The sequence below is a fragment of the Dermochelys coriacea genome, chromosome 1, assembly GCF_009764565.3.
Source record: "Dermochelys coriacea isolate rDerCor1 chromosome 1, rDerCor1.pri.v4, whole genome shotgun sequence".
In the NCBI taxonomy this organism is placed as follows: Eukaryota; Metazoa; Chordata; order Testudines; family Dermochelyidae; genus Dermochelys; species Dermochelys coriacea.
In genome coordinates this window covers 39,392,686-39,411,226 of record NC_050068.2, presented here as the reverse complement: position 1 = coordinate 39,411,226, position 18,541 = coordinate 39,392,686, and the positions used below count along the sequence as shown (strand labels likewise).

Genomic DNA, 18,541 nt, shown 5'->3' with positions numbered 1-18,541 from the left:
CTGTACTGGGACAAGTGCTGTTCAACAATTACTCTTTCAATAACACAAGAACCAGAGTTCACCTGCTGAAATTAATAGGCAACAGGTTTAAAACAAATACAAGGAAGTACTTCTTCACACAACACAGTCAATTTGTGGAACTCATTGCTAGAGGATGTTGTGAAGGCCAAAAGTGTAACAGGATTCAGAAAAGAATTAGATATGTTCATGGAGGAAAATGCCATCAATGGCTGTTAGCCAAGACGGTCAGGGATGCAACCCTATGCTCTGGACATCCCTGACCCCATGGGATTGGACGATGGAGTATGGATCACTTGATAAACTGCCGTTTCATTCATTACCTCTGAAGCAACTGGCACCGGCCTGTTGGAAGAGAGGATACTAGGGTAAGTGGACCATTGGTCTGACCCAGTATGGCCATTCTTATGTTTTATTGAGAGGGGCGCCTAACACATCACTTTGCAGTTTTTCTTTCACCTATGTAAACTTTGGATCAGCCCTGTGATCCCATTGTGTGAATTAACAAATAATGGTATTTCTACACATCAACTAGACACCTGCGGCTGGCCTGTGCCAGCCGACTCAGGTTCACAGGGCTCGAGCTGTGGAGTATCTAGCTGCTGTGTAGACATACCCTTAGAGAATAAACAGCAAAAAAAAAAAAAAAAAAAAAACCAAATTAGGGTGACATTACAAAATGTACTTTGTTCATTTATTTTTGTTTATAACAAAATGTAAAGTTAACATTTCTAAGTCTTAGATTGCCTTTTTGGAGCAGGCACAGTCTTTTTGTGCTGTGTTTGTAAAGCACCTAACACAATGGGATCTGGTCTGTAATTAGAGCTTCTAGTAGTGATGGTAATACAAATGATTAATTACAAGGTCAGGCCCCAATACTGCATCTCTGATTAACCCCCGAGAAGTGGAAAGCAGCCACCAATTTTTGATCAGGGGACACAGCAAAACGAAGACAGACTGGATTTAAAGCTGCAGACTAATTTTATTGACTTTTAATATTAAAGGGGAAGTCAGCCTTCTTTTAACGACCAAGCACTGACTGAGTTCAGAGGGAGGCTGAACGGCCTTATGCCACACATCCAAGGAAAGGATTACTCAGCTGTTCAGTCACTAATATTCTTCAAGATGTGCAGTCCATATCATATTCCCCAGCTTGTGATTGCAGGGGCCGTGCATGTGCCAGAAAACTTTCTAGTGTGCAGCATCTGTGTGGCAGTGCCTGAAGCCTTACACTCTAAAGCATTCCAGTGAGGGTATAAAGGCTGGAACCTCCTCATCACCCTCAGTTCCTTCACCACCTTCAGAGCTCAGGGCTTGGAGAATTCCCAAGTAGTAGTAACAGCGGGTGGGTTGTGGAATATATATACAGACTACACATCTCAAAGAAAATCAGTTACTGTACAGGTAAGTAACCTCATTTTTTATTATGAGTGATAGTCCGTTATATTCCACAGCAGGTGACTTCCAAACAGTAGTCCTTACAGTCCTGTCAAACCTAGCCTCATCCCTGGTCACCTACACCAGTGTGTAATGCTTAATAAATGTGTGGCAGATGTCCCTGATGGAAAGGCACACCAAAGAAGCCACTGATAGAGATTGTATATGGAGGAATGCGCTAACACTTTGTATGGAAGTAGCATCCCTGCAAGTCAAAAGCATGGTGTGATGCTCCAGACAGATAGTCTCTGGGTGGATACTGCTTGACCCATAAAGCGTTCCCTATAAGCAAAAGAGGAGCCTAGGTGATTTCTGGAAGGGCTTGACCCTGTCCAAGTAATATAGCAGCGCCCCTTGCACATCCAGCGTGTGCAAACTCTGTTTCACTCTCCCTGCATGACGCTTCAGGAAGAACACAGGTAGGCTGATGGTCTCACTGATGTGGAATTCCATTGCTACTTTTGGCAGGAATCTTGGGTGGGGCTTCATTGTCCTCACATGCTAGTATATAATGGTATCTGGAGAGTCCCACCATTAATGCCCGAGTCTCTCCAACCCTCCTGGCTGATGTGACTGTCAACTTTTATGGTGAGATTGAGCCACTGGCAACAGGCTCGTTGCCCTAAAGGGCTTCCACTAGCCCAGGGAGGACCAGATTAAGGTCCTTAAGTGGTGGAAAGAGTCTAGACACGCCTTTCAGGAATCTCTTTGCCATTGGGTGTAAGAATACAAAGGACTGGTCAATCAACAGATGGATGGTCAACTGATATCGCCACTAGGTGCACTGCCATGGGCCTTAGGAAACACTCACTTGCTTTAATTGACATAGGTACTCCAGCGCATAATCTTGGATGCTTCTCTGAACAGGAGGAATATGACACCCGTGGCCCTAGCTGGAGAATCTCATCCATTTCAAAAGATAAGTTGTCCTTGTTAACTCCTACATGCTGTTTATCATACCTCCTGCACTTCTAGCGAGCAGGACCTCTCTGCTTGAGTCAACCAGAAAGCATCCACATGGTTAGATAGATAGAGTGGAGGTTTGGTTGCAGCATCTCACCTCCATTCTGAGCCAGAAAATCTGAGATGACTGGAAGCATGACTGGGGGTGCTATGGAGAGGTTGAGCAGGTCTGAGTACAAGGTGCATCTTTCTTGGTCAAGCATCTGACAATATAGAGGATGTTTCATTTTAGTTTTCCACAATGTGAGCCAGGGTGTGTCCAGAGTCCCTAAGGCAGCCTTAAGAATGCTTTCCCCAAGTCCACTCTCAAACCCAAATGGTGCACGTACCTTCTTTTGTCTAAGACCCACTCCTTACAGGAGCCAGACTACAGTGCTCTATTTGGAAAAGTTTCTTTCAAAGGATGAGGAACTCACTCTATAGCCTCAGTCTGCTGAAGCTGAAAGAAGTGGTTTGGGACTATTTAGAAAAGCTGGACGAGCACAAGTCCATGGGGCTGGATGTGATGTATCCAAGAGTGCTAAAGGAGATGGCGGATGTGACTGCAGAGCCATTGGCCATTATCTTTGAAAACTTCTGGCGATCGGGGGAAGTCCTGGACGAGTGGAAAAAGACTAATGTATTGCCCATCTTTAAAAAAAGGGAAGGAGGAGGATCTGGGGAACTACAGGAGAATCAGCCTCACCTCAGTCCCTGGAAAAATCATGGAGCAGGTCCTCAAGGAATCAATTCTGAAGCACTTAGAGGAAAGTGATCAGGAACAGTCAGCAAGGATTCACCAAGGGCAAGTCATGCCTGACTAATTGCCTTCTATGATGAGATAACTGGCTCTGCGGATGAGGAGAAAGCAGTGCACCTGTTATTCCTTGACTTTAGCGAAGCTTTTGACACGGTCTCCCACAGTATTCTTGCTAGCAAGTTAAAGAAGTATGGGCTGAATGAATGGACTATAAGGTGGATAGAAAGCTGGCTAGATTGTCGGGCTCAGTGGGTAGTGATCAGTGGCTCGATATCTAGTTGCCAGCCGGTATCAAGCGGAGTGCCCCAAAAGGGATTTTTCAATATCTTCATTAATGATCTGGAGGATGGCATGGATTGCACCCTCAGCAAGTTTGCAGATGACACTAAACTGGGAGGAGAGATAGATACTCTGGAGGGTAGGGATAAGCTACAGAGGGACCTAGACAAATTAGAGGATTGGGCCAAAAGAAATCTGATGAGGTTCAACAAGGACAAGTGCAGAGTCCTGCACTTAGGACGGAAGAATCCCATGCACCGCTACAGACTAGGGACCGAATGGCTAGGCAGCAGTTCTGCAGAAAAGGATCTATGGGTTACAGTGGACAAGAAGCTGGATATGAGTCAACAGTGTGCCTTTATTGCCAACAAGGTTAATGGCATTTTGGGCTGTATAAGTAGGGGCATTGCCAGCAGATGGAGGGACATGATCATTCCCCTCTATTCCCCTCCATTGGTGAGGCCTCATCTGGAGTACTGTGTCCAGTTTTGGGCCCCACACTACAAGAAGGATGTGGAAAAATTGGAAAGCATCCAGCGGAGCGCAACAAAAATGATTACGGGACTGGAATACGTGTCTTATGAGGAGAGGCTGAGGGAACCGGTATGGTTTAGTCTGCGGAAGAGAAGAATGAGGGGGGATTTGATAGCTGCTTTCAACTACCTGAAAGGGGGTTCCAAAGACAATGGATCTAGACTGTTCTCAGTGGTAGCAGACAACAGAACAAGGAGTAATGGTCTCAAGTTGCAGTGGGGGAGGTTTAGGTTGGATATTAGGAAAAACTTTTTCACTAGGAGAGTGGTGAAGCACTGGAATGGGTTACCTAGGGAGGTGGTGGAATCTCCTTCCTTAGAAGTTTTTAAGGTCAGGCTTGACAAACCCTTGGCTGGGATGATTTAGTTGGGGATTGGTCCTGCTTTGAGCAGGGGGTTGGACTAGATGAGCTCCTGAGCTCCCTTCCAACCCTGATATTCTATGAACCAACCACCCAAAGAAGGAAGACAGTAAAATGTAAAGGGATGACATACAAAATGATGGGGTCTAAATTAGCTATTACCACTCAAGAAAGAGAACTTGGTCATTGTGGACAGCTCTCTGAAAACATCTGCTCAATGTGCAACGGCAGTCAAAAAAGTTAACAGAATGCTAAAAACCATTAAGAAAGGGATAGATAATAAAACTGAAAATATCATCATGCCACTATATAAAGCCATTGTACACCTGCATTTTGAATACCAAGTGTAGTTCTGGTCACCCCATCTCAAAAGATATATTAGAATTGGAAAAGGCAGAACAAAGAAATGATATGGGGAATGGAACAGCTTTCATACGAGGAGAGATTAAAAAAACTGGAACTGTTCAGTTTAGAAAAGAGATGACTAAAGAGGGAAATGAGGTTACTTACCTGTAACTGGAGGTTCTTTGAGATGCATGGTTCCTATCTGTATTCCACTGAGGATTATGTGCATGCGTCATGAGCCCAGAGCCAGAGCTTTTCAAAATAGTAGAATCTCTGGGTCCTCCACCAAAAAAATTGACCAGATCCGCTCAGAGGGGAAGGAGGACGGGATTGGAATACAGCTAGGGACCATACATCTCAAAGAACCTCCAGTTACAGGTAAGTAACCTCCCCTTCTTCTTCGAGTGATGGTCCCTACTGTATTCCACTGAGAGTGATTAACAAGCAGTACCTAGATAGGAGGAGGTTGTGATGAGGAAGACAGAACAGTGGACCGCCACATCAAAGAAAGCTTCTGGCACAGAATGACTAGCACATAATAAGAAAAGGTATGTACTAAACTCCATGTGGCTGCCTTACATATGTCCATAGGGGCCACTTCATGGAACATGGCCATAGTCGATGATTGCACTCTCGTGGAATGGGCCCATATCCCGCTTGGTTAGGATTGCCCTAACAATTCATAGAGTGTAATGCACCCTGAGACCCACTTTGAGATTCTCTGACTGGAGATGGCCTGCCCCTGAATTCTCTCTGCTATGGCAACAAATGGTTTATGAGATTTCTGGAATGACCTCATTCTTTGTAGGTAAAAGGCCAGGGCCCCTACATGCATCAAGAGAATGAAGCTGCCATTCCTCCTTTGAGGCTAGTCGTTTGGAAAAGAAGATAGGCAGACATATGGGTTGGTTGAGGAGGAAGCAGGAAACAACTTTTGGTTGAAATTTGGGGTGCAAGCACAGGGAGACTTTGTCCTTATGGAATGTGATGAAAGGGGGATTTGCCATCTTGGCCTGTAGTTCACCAACCCTTCTTGCAGAAGTAACAGCAACAAGGAAAGCGAGAGAAAGAAAGCAGGAAGCCAGAGGTTCAACGGGGGAGTTCATCAATGCCATTAGGACTAGACTGAGGTCCGACTGAGGAGCAATAGGCTGACTGGGAGGGTATTTGTGTACAAGGCCCTACCAGAATCAGGGAGTCAAAGGCTAAGTGAAAACTGAATTCCCACCCACGGGAGGGTGGAAATCTCTGATAACCACTACATGCACTTTAATAGAGCTGAGAGCAAACCCTGACACCCTCAGAGAGGGAAACAGTTTAAGAGCATTGGGATGCCCTTGGCCTCAGTGGAAAGACCCTTCTGGTGGGCCTGGAAGTGAAATGTATCCATTTAACTTGGTAGGATCACCTCATGGAGTCCTTCCTGCTACTGGAGAGGATATCTTGCACTGCCGAAGAAAACTCCCATGCTAGCGGAGGTGTCCATCCAAAAACCAAGCTCTCAGGTAAAGCATCTGTGGATTGGGCTGCCTGAGCCTGCCGCTGTGTTGTGTGAGCAGTACTGGGAACCTCAGAAGCAAGAGTGGAGGAAACCAGAACTGGCAATCAGGATGGCTGTTGCCCTCTCATGTGGGAGTTTGTGAAGGACGTGGGGCAGGAGCAGTAGGGGAGGGAAGGTGTAATTGATTCGGTTTGACCAGTCGATGCCCAAGGTGTCACCCTATGAATGGACACTGAACCCTCCCCTGGAACAGTACTGGATGTACTTGGTGTTGGTGTGAGAGGCAATCGCCAACCAAAAAAGAAAAGGAGTACTTGTGGCACCTTAGAGACTAACAAATTTATTTGAGCATAAGCTTTCGTGAGCTCATGATAGCTTATGCTCAAATGAATTTGTTAGTCTCTAAGGTGCCACAAGTACTCCTTTTCTTTTTGCAGATACAGACTAACATAGCTGCTACTCTGAAACCAATCACCAACCATGTTGTGCAACTCCCATTTGCAGCTGGTCACAAAGTTCCTGCTGAGAGCATTAGCAATCACATTCTGAGTTCCCAACAATAGGATATAGTATGCAATGCATCACTTCCAGAGGTGTGTCGTTTCTGCACACAGCGTTAGGAACCTTGTGCCTCCTCACTTTTTTATGTAGCAAATCACAGTGTTGTCATCTGACATAACGAGAACATGACAAGATAAGATGGAAGGTAAAAATACGTGGCATGCCCTAGGTACTGCCCAAAATTCCAGGACGTTGATGTGCATTCCAGCTTCCCAAGTGTTCCAAGCTCCTTGCGTCATGTGACAGCCCACATGAGTGCCCCAGCCATCGAACGATGCATCCATCATCATCATACTTGGAGAGGATGGAAGGAAGGGCATTCCAGAGCATTCAGGCATTCCTGAAGAGAATCTGTTCACCATCGAAGGGAGGAGATTACTTCTAGTGGACCAGTGAGAACGGTGTTAATGGGTTGGTTCACAGGGGAGCATACTCCCTGCAATCAGTTATAGACAGCAGAAGCACAGGTGAGCAAAGGCCATGACATACATGCATGCTGTCATGTGACCGAGGAGGGAGAGAAGTTCTGGCTGAGATCGGGGATTTAGATGTCACTGAAGCAATCAGGTCCAGTTGTGTCTGGAACCTGTCCTTCAGCAAGTAAGCACGTGCGGAGGTTGCATCAGCATGTGTGCCAATGAACTCCAGGGACTGTGTATAGGGTACAAAGTTGATTTTTCAACATTCACAGTCACCCCTAGGGAGAAGAGGAATAGAAGAAGCTGGGACATCAATTCTCGAGCTTCCCTTCCTGGCCATGCCACCAGCAGCCAGTCATCCAGGTTGGGGAAGACAAGGACTCCCTGCCATCTGAGATGAGCTGCTAACACAGAGAAAACCTTCATGTAGCAATGGTAAGTGCGAATGGGAGAACCCTGTATTGGAAGTACTGAGGACCCATATGAACCTCAGGAACTGTCTGTGGGTTGTGTGGATGTCGACGTGGAAGTAAGCATCTTGCATATCAAGAGCTGTAAATGACATGCCTTTTTCTAGAGAGGAAATGATGGCCGCAAGCATGACCATGCAGAACTTTGGCTTGCAAATAGAACGCTTGAGGCATTGGTGATACAGAATTGGTCTCCATCCCCCCTTCTTTTGGGGCACCAGGAAATAACTGGAATAGAACTCTGTGCCCTGAAAGGTCGTGGGCACTGGCTCTTACTGCTCCTCTCTGAAAAAGGGAGTTCACCTTAGGGCAAGAATACTGTCGTGAGAGTGGTCCCCGAGACAGGACTGGGGCAGAGGATGTGGAGGAGGTAGCATCAAACTCAGTCACATAGCTGTGTCGAGTGACATCCACGACCCACTTGTCCACTGTTATTGTGCTCCATGCTGGCAGAAAGAGTTTGAGACTGCCCCCAAAGGGGGTGGCTGGCAAGAGTGCTAGTGTGCAAAGTGGTTGACTGTTCTCTAAATGCACTCAGAAATATTGTTGAAAAGAAGATTGAGTATATTGCGCACAGGACTGTCCCCACGGATGGGATCTTTGTACCTTTGGGACCTTCTGTGGAGTCTCAAAGACTCGCTGGTGGTAGAACTGGGGAGCTCTGTAGCATTGTATAGATGGCATGCAATAAAATTTGGGCACTGGCGTATAAATGCCTAGTGATCACAGAGTGGCTCTAGAGTCTTTGAATGAGTGTAAGCAATCATCCATCTTCTGACTGAAAAGGTATGATTCATCAAAAGGGAGGTCCTCAATTGTGCTATGTACCTCCCAAACGAAACCTGAGGAGTGTAATCAGCATTCCCTCCTCATGACAATTCCAGTTGCTATTGTACATGAGGACAGGTCTGCAGAATCAATCACAGCCTGAAGCATAATTCTAGTGACGAACTTGCACTCCTCCAGCTTGAAACCTGGCACAATCTTGCTGCAGTAGCTTGTTAACAAAGTCCACCATCTGGCCAAAGTTGCGTCTCAAAGTCCTTAATCATAAGAAATGAGTACAAAATCAGTAAAATCCTATGTACAAGAATAAAAACAGTTTTTCTGTAAAGTTTAGAAAGTACATCACGAAGGATGAGAGAACAGCAGAAGCTCCAATTCAAACCATGCAGCAGTGAGAAGAACTGAAGGCATAGTCGGTCCACCCCACCCTTTATCGCCTCAGGCGAAATCATGAGACAGTACAAGGGCACATGCGTGGACCAATGGATGCTATTACTTTAAAAAAGCTCTGGCTTTGTGTGCCTGGTGCATAACTCTTAGTGGAATACAATAGGGACCATCACTCTAAGATGATGACAGAGGTCTATAAATTCATGAGTAGTGTGGAGGAAGTGAATAAGGAAGTATTATTTATCCTCTTCACATAACACAAGAACCCATTAAATTAATAGGCAGCACGTTTAAAACAAACAAGGAAGTACTTCTTCACACAACACACAATTAACCCGTGAACTCATTGCAGGGGATGTTGTGAAGGCCAAAAGTATAACACGATCAAAAGAGATTTAGATAAGTTCATGGAGGATAGTCCATCAATGGTTATTAGTCAAGATGGTCAGGGATTCAATCCCATGCTCCTGGTGTCCCTAAACTTCTAGCTGGCAGAAGCTGGGACTGAATGACAGGGGATGAATCACTCGAGATTATCCGGTTCTGTTCATTCCCTCTGAAATATCTGACACTGGCCACTATCAGAGACAGGATACTGGGCTAGATGGACAAGTATGGGTGTTCTTATGTTATAACAGTATATATCACAACCAAAAAGATTACGAAGCCAGCGCATAAAGACTATTTCATTCAGAACATTTGTTGAAAAAATAGCAGAAATACCTCTTGGAAAATCAATTTCAATATCAAGGTCTGGTTCATACGGCATATCAGGCAAGCTTGTCTGCATCTTTGTATCAGAGTTTAGCAAGTCTGTTTCAATTATTACACCTGTAATTAAATAAAATAAAATACCATTTAACAGTTAATTTTCATTTTGTGGCTCTGCCAAGACAGCGCAGATACTGAATTCCTCCTCATGTACTCACTGCCAGGCAGGATGACAGCAAATCTCCAGCCCAGATTTTCCAATTCTGGAGCTCTATATTCTGCTTCTCCAGTATGATTCCTTCCCAGCTAGAAAGATATCTGTTAGCCTACTCTGCCCTGCTTAATTATGGAGAATTTCTTGACGAAGTCCAAGTTTGCAAAGCAAATGGAAGTTCTGCAGCCTTGTAAGCCTCCTGTATCCCAGACATAAAACATTTGTCCATATTGTCCCTGGATACTTTGAGAAAACAGCTGAAGAAGTCTAGGAAAAAAGCTTCTGGAGACCTCTCAAAAGCTTTTTAGGTTCCTGTTTGAAGGAGAGGTTTTTTCTGGTAAAATCTGGAAGCTACATAAACATATCATGATATGTGGGGAGAAAAAAAAAGTGTGCATGGCAGGAAAATTTGCAGAAATTCCTCTCCTAATGAAAGTCTTGAAGCATCTCATCCTCAGAATCTGAGGATGCCTCGGTGAGAGTTTCTCTCCCCCTTCAGGTGAAATGGCAGGGGTTATGGGAAGAAGGTGGGAAAGCAGTTTCACTGTCACAGCCCCAGAAATTGCATCAACTGCTTCCTTCTTCTGCTTCAGGGAGAGACTCTGCACTTGCAGGTTTTCAGAGATTCTAAGGCCAGAAGAGACCATTTTTGATCATCTAGCCTGACACCTTGTATAGCAAAAGCCATAGAACTTCTCCCAAATAATTCCTAGAGTGTATGTTTCAGAAAAATATGCAATCTTGATTTAAAAATTTAGAATCCACCACAAACCTTGGTAAATTGTTCCAAGGGTTAATTACTGTCACCGTTAAAAATTTAGCCCTTATAATGAGTCTTTAGGCACCCTGAGAGGCTGATTTTGTTCGTCACAATTGCAAAAACTGTGAGATGGTGGATTTTTCCCTCAGCTAATATATAATTTAAGGTATCTACAGGAAAGTTCTACTGCAAGAACAACAATTAATTTGTTCTTTCTTTAGCCTCCTTTGGTTGATAGATAAATGGTGGTTGGACCCAGCTGCAGAAGTCACTTTCCTGCGTTGTGTTTTTTTTAAATGAAGCAGCTGTCAAACTAGAGATGTAAAGGAAGGAGCCCTACAGAGTGAGAAAATCCTGGGTGACAATTTGTCATCCTCCTGGCTCTAAGAGCAAGTGAGGAGGAGGATTCCAGCATCTACACGGCTGCCAGCAAAGCCACAGAACAGATTTCTAAAAAGTTACCTGCATCTCAAATATGATGAAATATTCTAGAAATTTGTTTAAACAGGTAAAGTTTCCAATTAATTTTAGAATTCACAAATAGCAATTTTCTATGTAATTACTGTAATATAAGAACACTATAGATACATACACACAGAAGTAAAAACACATGGATCCAAAGGCCACAGCAATAAAACATACTGTTCAAATCTGTAGACTCTGTTTTTCCATCATCTTCAGGCATCATCTCAGCTATAGTGAGTAGCTCAGCCTCCAGAGGATTTGAAGGAACTTTACCCCTCAGCTCTTCTATTGCTGCAAGGATCTTCTCATTGCTATCCAGAGTGGTGGGCAGAAAAACTGGAACTGGCACCTAAGCAGATAGGAATGAATAACGCTTTAAAAATTTCATTGTTAACAAATGATTACCAATGATGTAAGAGTTAAATGCAGAAGCTTTACATCTATATTTTAAAAGAATCAATAGTCCAGGGCTTAGGAAACGGCGCCCTCATTACGGTCTAGCAGAAAAGCCAACAGTTGATAAGACCATTGAAAAACCATGAATACAGATGACCAGAGTGAAAAAAAGAGACAGAAATGCTATGGGAAGTAATGTAGTACAATTTAGTGGTGAGAATAAAGAACAGTGCCAGAAGACTCCTGAACTCCTAATCCCAGGTCTGAATCCATCTACCTACTCTTTGTGGCCTTGGACAAGACATTACCCTCTTTTGGTAGCCTCAATTTCCCCATCTGTAAAATGTGGGAAATTTTTACCTTCAGAGTCAAAGAAGTGTTGTAAGGATTATCACTTGAGTAAATCACATAGAAGATGTAGAATGCTATGTAAATTGTAAGTATTAAGAAGCTTAATTTGCTAGAAATTTTGAAATCCAAATCTTATTCTGGTTTCCACTGAAAGCCTGTCATTCCCTCTTTGCTTCTGCTCCCTCCTGCTAGTCTCACTCTGCCATCCCTAATGCAATCTTTCACTTCCCCATCTTCGACCATCCAGCAGAAATGCACCAGTCAAAACTGCTACTGGAGCAAAACAGCACCGTATGAGCTTACATGTGTGCAAGCAGGCAGGCTGCTCACTGAAGAACGGTGAGGAAGCTGAAGTCACTGGAAAAGTAACTGTTCTACCTGAAGAAAAGGTGCTGCAGCACCACGCAAGCACCCATGGTACTAATGACTAACATGCAAATTAATAAATACAAATTATTCTCCGAGATAAAGTTGAAAGAAATTCAGCTTGAAAATAAGGCATGACTTACTGGAACAGGAACCATTGTCGGAACAGGAACATTTTGACTATACATGTGCATGGGCACCGGAACATAAACAGGTACAGGAACAGGCACTGGGACATATTCTTTCTTCCAATCATCTTCTATAAAATTAAGCCAAAATACTGATAGGCACTTAAAAGTGTCTTACAATAATAGCTTGGAAAAGTTAAACTTTCAGTAACATATTCCAAGCCAATAAAATTCAAACACATGAATGGTGAAATGAATGAACTGGTACTTCTACTAATATTCAGTAGTTACCTGTCTGACAACATTTTGTCTGCATGTGAGGTTTACAGTATGTGGCTTTTGTCATTGTCAAAGGTTTGCAAAGAATTGCCTTGTTCTTCATCTCTTTGTTAACTGTTGGAGAAGGGGGTGGCGCTGAACCCTGGAGACAAGCAAACAATTGCATCATTATTGATTTGTTACGGCTTTTGATTTCAGATACCAGTCAATATTTGTGTTCTAAACATATACAAGTCCTGGAAAAGAAAGCAAAACAGCAGCATTGGTAACTGCTCCTTAGTTAAAAGTTGTTTTGTATTTCCAAATGAGCTCCTTCTATCAGAAGCACAATACAACTGTAATTTTATTTGCTCTGGGCTAATACTTCCAGAATAACTGCCTATTCCAGAATTAATTTTTAAATTTTAGTCTAAACTACAACTTCACTGCTGTTACATTATGAAAGCATAAAGGAATTTACTTGTTGGTTTACAACTTTCAAAAGCTCTAGCTTTAAACTACTTCATTAAAAACAACACAATTGAAAGGCTCGAGGCTCAAAATTTGACCTTCTTTTGAGGTGTAATAATCCATAATGAAAAGTCTTGAATTCTAATCTTTATTTTTAATTTCAGCGTTCCACTGCTGTTTTTTTAATCCTAAAAATATGCAATCTGGGCTCTATAGCAGTAATCCAACTCTATTTCTTGAAAAGCACTAAAAGTGATGATAAATAAATCAAAGTGGTTTTGCATGACAGAACACTACATACATTTCAATTGCTGTTAAAAATAATCTCACTGATGAACAGAGTTCTCTTCAAAAGAGATTTTCACCTATACATGGCAGTGTGAACTAAAATCAGCAGAGGAAATACTTAAGACTTACAAACGGATATTATAAAATAGTAAAATATTTTTAAAAAATACTACAATAGTTGACAATGTACTTCCTAAAAAGTAAAGGTTAAGTCATGAGGGCTTTTAAGCTGCTTTTTATTTTAAAACTGTGGACCGAATCAGTGTGCCTGGAAGCAGTTTTCTATGTATGCGCTCAGAAATTTTAATCAAGATGGTTTATGATTGACAACCCCAATTACTATAGAAATCCCCAAAAGTGTAATGCATACACATTTACACAAACTAAATATAAATTAAGATACTGTATTATATACGTCTAACATTCAACTCTATACAAGCTTAAATATATTTTTCTACAGCAGCAGGGAATCTGAAGGAACCAATCTATTCTAGTTTGAAAATAAGCACCCCAAAGGTCTCAACGAAAGAGAAAAATAAATTAGTGTGAAATTAAAACAAGGTAACCTGGAGGAAGAGGTTATTAAAACCCTGTTTTGTGTCAATCTGATACAACCTAGTAAAATTAAAACTTGAGGTTACTCCATGCTCCACTCATACTATATTCCCACATAAAGTCTCAATGTAGTCAATGGGACTCTGTACAGCAGTGACTGTACTTCTGATAATAACTATTTGCATAATCGGAGGCCTTAATTTGCGGCTTTCTGCCATTCCAAAATGGGTCATAACCCTAAAATGCTTATTAATCAGTGTTTTTTTTTCCTTGTATATTTATTATATACACCTACTCATTAGGAACACAAAACATACAAAAACTATATTTTCTTGTGAATTATCTTTAAAGGGATACTCTCACATAATTCAGCAATAAAATACACAGTAGTTTGTTTTAGTGGAAGTAGTTTAAAAAGACATATGCATACAATTTTTTTTTAAATTTTTATAACTTAAGCTAGCCAATTTAGTTTCACTGATCATGATGACAAAAAACAAAAGCCCCAAAACTGAATTAATGTTTTCTATTTTAATCATTTAAAAATGTTACTTATTTTGTTGGTGTTTCTTTAAGAGTTTAAGATGTCATTTTAATATATCTAATTATATTTTATATACTTACTGTCATTTTTGTTCGGGAAATTTGACAACTCTGATCTAAAATGTAAAGAGATTCAAAATTAAGAATGTTTATTTTATCAGTTTATATAAAAAGTGCATAAAATAAATTTTCAACAAAAAAAATTAACATGGTTACTATAATCATGGTAGCACCATAGCAGAATTGCTGATTGCTGCTTTATCACAGTATTACCAGACAAGCACAGCCAACTGTCTATGACAGTTGTGTCAAGTCCTAGACCCAGTCTACACACAGAAATTACACCCTTTTAACTACATGAGTTTCTAAATCCACTGTGTTAAATCAGTGCAATACCCATGTGAATACACTCTTGATCTGGTTTAGACTGCCTTATATCAACTTATCTTAAATGGAGCTTAATTAATAGTGACCACTCAGGTTTAAAAGTGTACACACAAAGATGCTGCACCGATCTGAATGAATTGATTTAAAAACTGATTTAACTAAACTGGTGTCATTTCTGTGTGTGGACAAACCCCTAAGTATCACTATGATCTCCACATGCACATAAGCGTCCTGCTCTTTCAAAGGATCTAGCTGCCTCCTTGTATTAAAGCAAGAGAGCATTGTGCAATTCAAAAATATGTTGCAAGTTAAGTTCCCAAGTGAGAAAAAAATGTTTTTAATGTTTTCACCTCTAATCCCTGGTATCCCCCTTCTCCTCATGATCTAAGGACACTTGGAAAGGAAAAGACCCCAAAGTAGAAGCAAAGACAAACTGGGAGTGAGGGAGGAAGAGAGGGTTTCCTACTCCCTATCCACCATATTAAATGCAAAATACACTAGAGCTGAAGAGAAGCTAATATGAGTAAGTGTGTTCTACTATCCCCTATCCTCTTGAGATTACCCGGTGTCTTTAACCAGTACTTGGACTCAGAACTAAACTTCCAGCTGTGACTCTTGTAGTACAAGTAAGTTTTCTATATGAACAAACAAACAGTAAAGGGCAATTATTTAGCATGATCCACTGGGAACTAGTCTCTTTTTTCTTTAACATCAAAACAGAAATTGTGTGTTTAATTCTACCCATGCAATGTACTGAATACATATCCACAGAATCAGAATATTAATTGACAAGTTACAGAATTTTTCACTCTAAAAACTGGCAATAAAACAAAAAGCTAACATTAAAAATCCAATACAAATAGCACAATAAGCAAATTTCTAACTGCAAAACAAATGTTTGGACACTCTCTAGCACAATGGGGATGGTGCCTCTAGGATTTATCGCAAGAAAAAAATATATAATTTCATCAATTTCTGATTTCTCCTTTAACAGAAGTTTCTCCTTTGTAAATACAAGTTTATATTGCTTGTAGATGTCATCTGAGTGAAAAATATTGATCCAAAATTGAAATTTGTAAATTAAAAAAAGTCTTTTCAGAATAATGAATGTATAGTTCCGCTATTTATGATCTATAAAACATCACATACCATAATGCAAATTTTCAGGTCCTTTTTGTGTTGCCATATTAGGTTCATTTTGTTGACAGTAGAAACGCAGTAAGCAGTGCTGATCACAGAAATGTTTCATTTCTCCACGCCACTGTACTTTTTCTTTGAGAGTTCCTTGAGACTTACAACAGTCACACCTGGCAGCCTTAACATAAAGGGAGATTTTGACATTTTTTTAAACAAAGAAACCTCAGAAAAAGAACTAAGCATTTTACATTTTAAAAGAATACTTAATGATGAGGCTATTTATCATTAATTCTAGAGTACTTTTAAATAGTTAAGTTTCATTTTCAATTGAGACAGCTTCTTTGCCACTTCCAGAACATTTGTGTTACCTTCTGATCTGTACATATAGACACACTAGTCATTTGGTTTTCAACAATACAAAACTGAAAAAAGGATCAACAGGATTCATTTGTTCACATGTTTTTAATGTTCATACAACTAGCTCATCTCTGCATATTCAGCAAGATATCTGTGTGTCCTGGAACCATTTTTAACAAGGTCCACTAAAACATTCTGCAAAACAAGAGAGGACAGAGATTGAGACCTCCATGAGGTTTCTTTCCAATGCACAATGAAATAGTAATTAAGCAACAATATTGTTGTCCAGTGTTTTGTATTTGAATTATATTGCGAGTTCATTGGTGCAAGGGACCTTGTGTCTTTACCTACTTTGTGCTATAGCAGTAGCAAAATTGTTAAATAAATAAAATAAATAAAGAAAGAAAGATTGTTTAATTTAAGTTTTGCCAGTTTTAGAGCAATACAAATATATATTTTGCAAATCTAACAGGAAGCTCAAGTTGCCATTTCAATGTTTCTGGTCAGAAACCCAAGGATTAGCACATAACTAAAGCTCCTAAATGAAAAAGGTTTCCACACTTGACCTTACATTATATTATGTCTACATCAGATGGCATGACAACTTTACTTGGGCATCTACTCCAACCAAAGATAGGCTTCCTTCCTAATAAATAAAGCTTCCATTGAAGTGAATCAGTCACACTAAGTTATAATATGAATGTTGATGGTGCCAGTTGCAGTCCCTCAGGAAGCAAGCAAATCCTCATAACCACAATGCTCTTCACATCTGTTGACACCTGCATGCCAAATGATACCAAAAACGGGGGGGGGGGGGGGGGGGGGGGAGGAGGAGGAATGAATACAAGGTTTAAGGGTACTTGGGAATACCAGATAGATCTGTGGAGTGATACACCCTGGAAAACCCATTTAAAGCAGTACATGGTGCAACAGATATGATAATTTATCAAAAGACAAGTAGCACTGAAGTTACATATGAGGATCTGATTGCTGAGGAATTGACATTTGCACCATCAGTGTTCACAAGGTAACTAGAAAATGACACCAGGCTAATTAGTTCAAGCACAAAAGAGACTAAGTGCTGTGCTTTTATGTATATAGTGTGTATGTGTATCAGGCGCAGTATTTAGTCTCTTCTGCTTGAATTAGTGGCTTGGTGTCATTCTCTAGTGACCCTGTGAGAATTTCTGCAGAATATAAAATTTGAGCCAAGATTTTGAAATATTAAGGTGCCTATCTGTGGACTTAGGAATTGAATTTTCAGCACCCGTTTTTGAAAATACTTGCATTAAAAGCGTTTCTAACCTTCTAGATGGCACTCAATGCAAGCACTCTCTTCCAGAGTCAACGGAAAGATTGAAACATTAGTTCTGAGAGTTGCAAACTGCTCTATTTCTCTCCAACAGGTGTTAATCTGTATGCCTCTTAATGCTAATATTAAACTAACTTCTCAGCTGACCAGCTTAGCAGAAAGATCCATCTACTTTGGACTTTTAGATGGAGCTTGACGATAGCAGCATACCTTTCTTTCCCCAATCTGATTCCTCATAGCAAATATAAGGAACCAGATCTTGCAAAATACAGTGGAAGTGTTCTTTCTGCTGATAATTTATTTCTCCCTCCTTGCTCTTCTCTCTCTCAGTGAAATCTTTGACATATGGACCATTCTACCCTTTAGGACTGCCCCACATTTACTTTATGCAGAGACATGCGTTTCTGCTTCTACTAACTGTGTGGTCTCTGGCAGTAGCTCCAGCTTTGTCCTAAGATGCCTTTCTCCATAGTGTTCCTCAAAGTTCAATTTTCATCTCCATGATTTTCTACTCTCTCTCATCTTTACACCTCAGCTACCTTTCACACTAATTACTCAAACCCACATAGACTTCTACACTTTTAATAACTCCTCCTTATAAGCATCCTTTCCGTTTCCTTGAACCAAATACATTTGCACCATTGTCTCAATCTCTCCCCTTTCCCTTTCTTCCATCTATCGCTATTTGGAACATTAGCATCTTTGACCGGGAATTCCCACAACTATTTGCACATCTGCCTATTATCACTTTCCCAATATTGTCCGTCTATGCCTCAGTCTTGGCTCCACCTCTGCTGAAATCTTTATCCATTCCTGACTCCCTTCTTGCCTTGATTATCATAGCTCCCTCCGCAAGTTCCAGTTCTCTAACTACATGTACAAAACACTGTTGCCTGCCTTCTCACATGTACAAAGCGTAAACACATTATCCCGTCTCAAACAATACTTGTCCTCGCTGGGCTTGAGAATAGTTTTCAGTTTCTCTTTTAAAAAACAAATGTGCTTCATGGACTTGTTCCAAAAACTACTTCGGGGCCTT

At 41.1% G+C, this 18,541-nt stretch overlaps 1 protein-coding gene across 33 annotated transcripts in view; it reads right to left on the bottom strand.

Moving 5' to 3' along the window:
• Positions 1–18,541, bottom strand: part of ZMYM2 (zinc finger MYM-type containing 2) — a 190,509-nt gene that overhangs the window by 23,507 nt on the left and 148,461 nt on the right. For 28 of the 33 annotated variants that reach the window (XM_043504246.1, XM_043504261.1, XM_038420584.2 and 25 more), the window contains 6 exons: positions 15,846–16,011; positions 14,391–14,425; positions 12,486–12,615; positions 12,210–12,325; positions 11,131–11,302; positions 9,527–9,634 (listed from right to left, as the gene is read on the bottom strand). In XM_043504246.1, coding sequence (XP_043360181.1) covers positions 9,527–9,634; positions 11,131–11,302; positions 12,210–12,325; positions 12,486–12,615; positions 14,391–14,425; positions 15,846–16,011 — 727 coding nt within the window. The remainder of the gene's footprint in view (positions 1–9,526; positions 9,635–11,130; positions 11,303–12,209; positions 12,326–12,485; positions 12,616–14,390; positions 14,426–15,845; positions 16,012–18,541) is intronic. The other 5 variants (XM_043504244.1, XM_043504256.1, XM_043504255.1 and 2 more) reach the window with 1 other exon arrangement.